The sequence below is a fragment of the Rhagoletis zephyria genome, unplaced genomic scaffold (assembly GCF_001687245.7).
Source record: "Rhagoletis zephyria isolate East Lansing unplaced genomic scaffold, Rhagoletis_zephyria_1.1 Rzeph_scaffold_33232, whole genome shotgun sequence".
Classification (NCBI taxonomy): Eukaryota; Metazoa; Arthropoda; class Insecta; order Diptera; family Tephritidae; genus Rhagoletis; species Rhagoletis zephyria.
In genome coordinates this window covers 1-3,783 of record NW_016190287.1, presented here as the reverse complement: position 1 = coordinate 3,783, position 3,783 = coordinate 1, and the positions used below count along the sequence as shown (strand labels likewise).

At 33.1% G+C, this 3,783-nt stretch overlaps 2 protein-coding genes across 2 annotated transcripts; both read left to right on the top strand.

The window, feature by feature from the left end:
* The first annotated feature begins 6 nt into the window (after positions 1 to 6).
* On the top strand, positions 7 to 1,393 carry LOC108354076 (zinc finger protein 439-like). The gene is made up of 3 exons (XM_017605271.1): positions 7 to 79; positions 140 to 871; positions 1,278 to 1,393. The coding sequence occupies exons 2-3, from the start codon at positions 337 to 339 to the stop codon at positions 1,391 to 1,393; spliced, it is 651 nt and encodes a 216-aa protein (XP_017460760.1). The 5' UTR covers positions 7 to 79; positions 140 to 336.
* On the top strand, positions 1,393 to 2,181 carry LOC108354077 (oocyte zinc finger protein XlCOF19-like). Its single transcript, XM_017605272.1, has 2 exons — positions 1,393 to 1,916; positions 1,976 to 2,181. The coding sequence occupies exons 1-2, from the start codon at positions 1,510 to 1,512 to the stop codon at positions 2,124 to 2,126; spliced, it is 558 nt and encodes a 185-aa protein (XP_017460761.1). The 5' UTR covers positions 1,393 to 1,509; the 3' UTR covers positions 2,127 to 2,181.
* Positions 2,182 to 3,783: the final 1,602 nt, after the last annotated feature.

Here is a 3,783-nt window from a genome sequence, read left to right as displayed (position 1 = left end):
GTATACGACTGCGAAATATGTAATTGCAATTGCGCAACGAAAGCCGAGCTAATAAAGCATACATCTGAAGAGCACAATTGTGAGTTTTTAAAATGAAGTGCTCTTTTAATAATTAAATTAATTTTTGTTTTATACTTAGCGGAAATATTATGCGTGAATTGTTCAAAGGCCTTCGATTTGCCCAATGAGTTGAGGAAGCATAAAAAACTCATTCATGAGACCGATTCACCAGTGCATTGCGATTACTGCAAAGAAACTACGTTAATACCTCGAAGTCACCTTCTTCAGCATTTTGAAAAGAGACACAAACCTCAGTGTCTTAAGTATTTTCCACGTATGTTTAAAGGGTACAAATGTAAATATTGTACAAAAGTCGTCACATGCGCAGTGGAATTGGAAGACCATGTGAGAACACACGTACTCTTTAAATGCCAGTTTTGCCCGAAGTATTATACAACAGCGCGAACTTACTCTGGTCATGCCATGCGAATACACAACCGTTCAGTAAATTGCCTTCCATCTACACCAATTGTTATCGAAGAAGTTGGATATGAGAAAGATAAACGGATTGAATGCAAAATTTGCCACAGAAGCTATGGAAATCGTAGCGCATATAAAAGACATATCAAACAACAACATAACACTGTTAAACACGGTGGCAAAAATCTAAGTAAAGATATTCAACCGATGGAATATTTAGTAGGTTACGTTAAATCTAAATCTACAACACATAGAAAGGAAATTAATCAAGATGGATTAAGCCAAAAGAAAACTGACCGCGGTGGTCAGGAACCGGCTATGCCTAACCTCGACGAAATTAGAGAAAATCCTAAATCGAAAGAAAAAAAGATGTACTTATGTTCATATTGCCGTAGGTGGAAACATTTTAAATACAAGCAAACAAATACATACCGTCACCCTTATGCCAGAGGCATGAATGTGCAAATTTATCACTTTTGAGTTATTGGGTTGACTTAATTAACCTTTGGATGTTCTATGGTATACCAAAACTCAGAATATCATGCGTACACGGAAAACAAATCTTCTAATTTCACTTGCATAAATGTAGTTAAGTCACGTAAAAAAACTTCCAAGCTTGATTTTTCAAAATTTTCATTTTTACACATTCATGTTTCTGGAATACGGGCGGTCATGATACAGATATTTAAAGGCATGATACAAATATTACAAAAAAATATATATGTATATTTTTATCATGCGGGCGGTGATAATATCACATATTATGTTTATTTTATTTGATTCTATTTATTTCTCAGCCCGTATTTTAACGTCTACACACGCTTTGGAAATACATGAGGGAAAACAGCATTTGAATAAAGCAATTAAACTTAAGGAATGTCCAGTATGCAAGAAAAAATTCAGCNTATTTTAACGTCTACACACGCTTTGGAAATACATGAGGGAAAACAGCATTTGAATAAAGCAATTAAACTTAAGGAATGTCCAGTATGCAAGAAAAAATTCAGCACAAAGTATTTAAGTACACATATGGACATCGTACATGTGGGAAAGCGTAAATACACTTGTGATACTTGTGGTGGCTCGTATAAATGCCGTGATACTATTAACCGACACAAGCGATTGCATGCGAAGGAATGCAACTTCCCATGTAATGTATGTGATAAGAACTTTATTGATAAAACAGAACTCAAAGTACATATGCGAGTTCATACGGGCGAAAGGCCATTCAGCTGTCATTTGTGTGACCGCCGATTTAGAATTAGAGTTCATCTCTCCTATCATTTACAACGTCATGATAACGTCAAGCAGACATGTAAGGTATGTGGCAAAGAGTTCATAAACAGCGAGTCTTTACGAATCCATTCGTTCCGACATAAAGGTATAATGCCATATATGTGCCTTATATGCGATTACGGCAGCGCAAAACGTAATTAGTAAGTCCTTTGAAAATTTAGTAAACATTGCTAAATAAAATTTTTTTTATTTCTTTCAGTTTTGTAACACATATGCTTCATAAACACGGTATAACTATGACGGATGATGAATTATTTGCAATGTTCAAAGCGAATACAGGCCGATCTCCACGCGTAAAATTAGCGAAAGAATTAGAAATCATGGAAAAGAACTCAATAAATTTAAATTAAAACAAGTAATTTTTAAGCAAAAAACAAAACTGACTTCAATTCTCATATAAAAGTTTAAGATTATCGTTAATCTTTTCATGATCCAATGATCGGATTTAAACCAAATTAGAATGGGACCACCTGTGAGGTAATACCTTTCATTTAAAAAAAAATTTATTCAAATCAGTTAACGTGGTCCAAAGCTAGGCGGCAACATACATAAAAGAAATAGTAATTTTTAAGCAAACAAGTAATTTTTAGCAAAAAAAAACTGACTTCAATTCTCATATAAAAAAAAAATATATATATAAACCAGATTAGTATGGGACCACCTCTGAGACACTACCTTTCCGATGCAGAGTTATCGTTATGCGATAACATACATAAAAAAAATATTCCGGCGAACTGATATTTTTGGAAGTCGGTTAAAAACAAAACCGACTTCAACTCTCATATAAATATTTAAAATTATTGTTAATTTCTTCACNCCGATTTCAAAAAATTCCATACGGTGCTTAAGGAGGCCAAGCTCAATTGTATGTATCGAAAAATCTGCATGTTCGGTACATACAAACATATAAATTCAAGGCGGTATTTTTGCTTAAATTGCTTAACTTCGACAATTTTTGTGCAATTGCATTGGATGAGGTATCAATTTATTCGAAAATAAATGTTCTTTTAGATAAATGCCACATATTTGCCAACTTTCATAGACATTTTTGAAATTAGCGTTGATCGAAGTTAAAATTAAGAAAAATAGGGGTTCATTAAAATTTAACCGATGAAAACTCCCAAAGAATTCCATTTGTATTCTTATGGACGCTCAAACACATCTGTAAAAACTTGTCGTTCACATGCGAATGCTTTGCGTACGCACACAGTTGAGTGTGAGCTTGAAAAAAGGCATATTACGCAATTTAAATTAGTTTTTATTCTATAATTCTGAAAAATATTTTAATTCTCCATCTTTTGATGTATCAACTATTGCAAAAAGTTAAGTAATAACTATGTTCTTTGCCTTATCGTCATTTTACACTGAAAAAATCGTCATTTTGGACAAAAGAAGTAAAATTTTTGTTTATTATACTTTTTTTGTTAACGACAATTTTAACTTACACTTTAAAACTTAAATGCTTTTAAATTGTTCAACTCCACTGGCTTGAAGTTTTTGAAAATTTTGATCCAGTTTTAAAGTGTAACATTGGCATTTATTAACTGATAGATAATCTTATCTGAACAAATTCCCTTTGCTATTTTTCTATCTCTTTCAAATCAGTATCAACAGTGCAAATTAACGATTTGGTTACAATTCTTGAAAAAATGTAATATAACTAAAAGCACGGTTGTAGAACAAAACTTACTAAATGCATGGTTGTTTTTTGGGTTAAGTTTTCGTTTAAAAAATTGTTAACATACATACAGTCAGTCAGTCAGTCAAACCTCAAAACGTCATTGAGCTCAAAAAAATGTCAAAATGACGATGAAATCGTAAATTCGGCAACGCTGCGCATGAGGCGATTCTCCAGGCGATTAGTTGAATCAAAAGTTGGCTGCACCCCAACTTCATTGGAAGCATCATTGGAAGCGATTATTTGAAAGGCCGTTCACACCAGGCGATTGTTGTTTTCAACTAAAACTATGTTCACATATCAATATTATCACAATCAAAGCTCGTTTT

What these genes read in the sequence shown, in the direction of transcription:
- LOC108354077 (XM_017605272.1), top strand. Translation starts at nt 1,510, where the DNA reads ATGGACATCGTACATGTGGGAAAGCGTAAATACACTTGTGATACTTGT. An exon ending in GGCAGCGCAAAACGTAATTA is followed by an intron (nt 1,917 to 1,975) that starts GTAAGTCCTTTG and finishes TATTTCTTTCAG; the next exon opens with TTTTGTAACACATATGCTTC.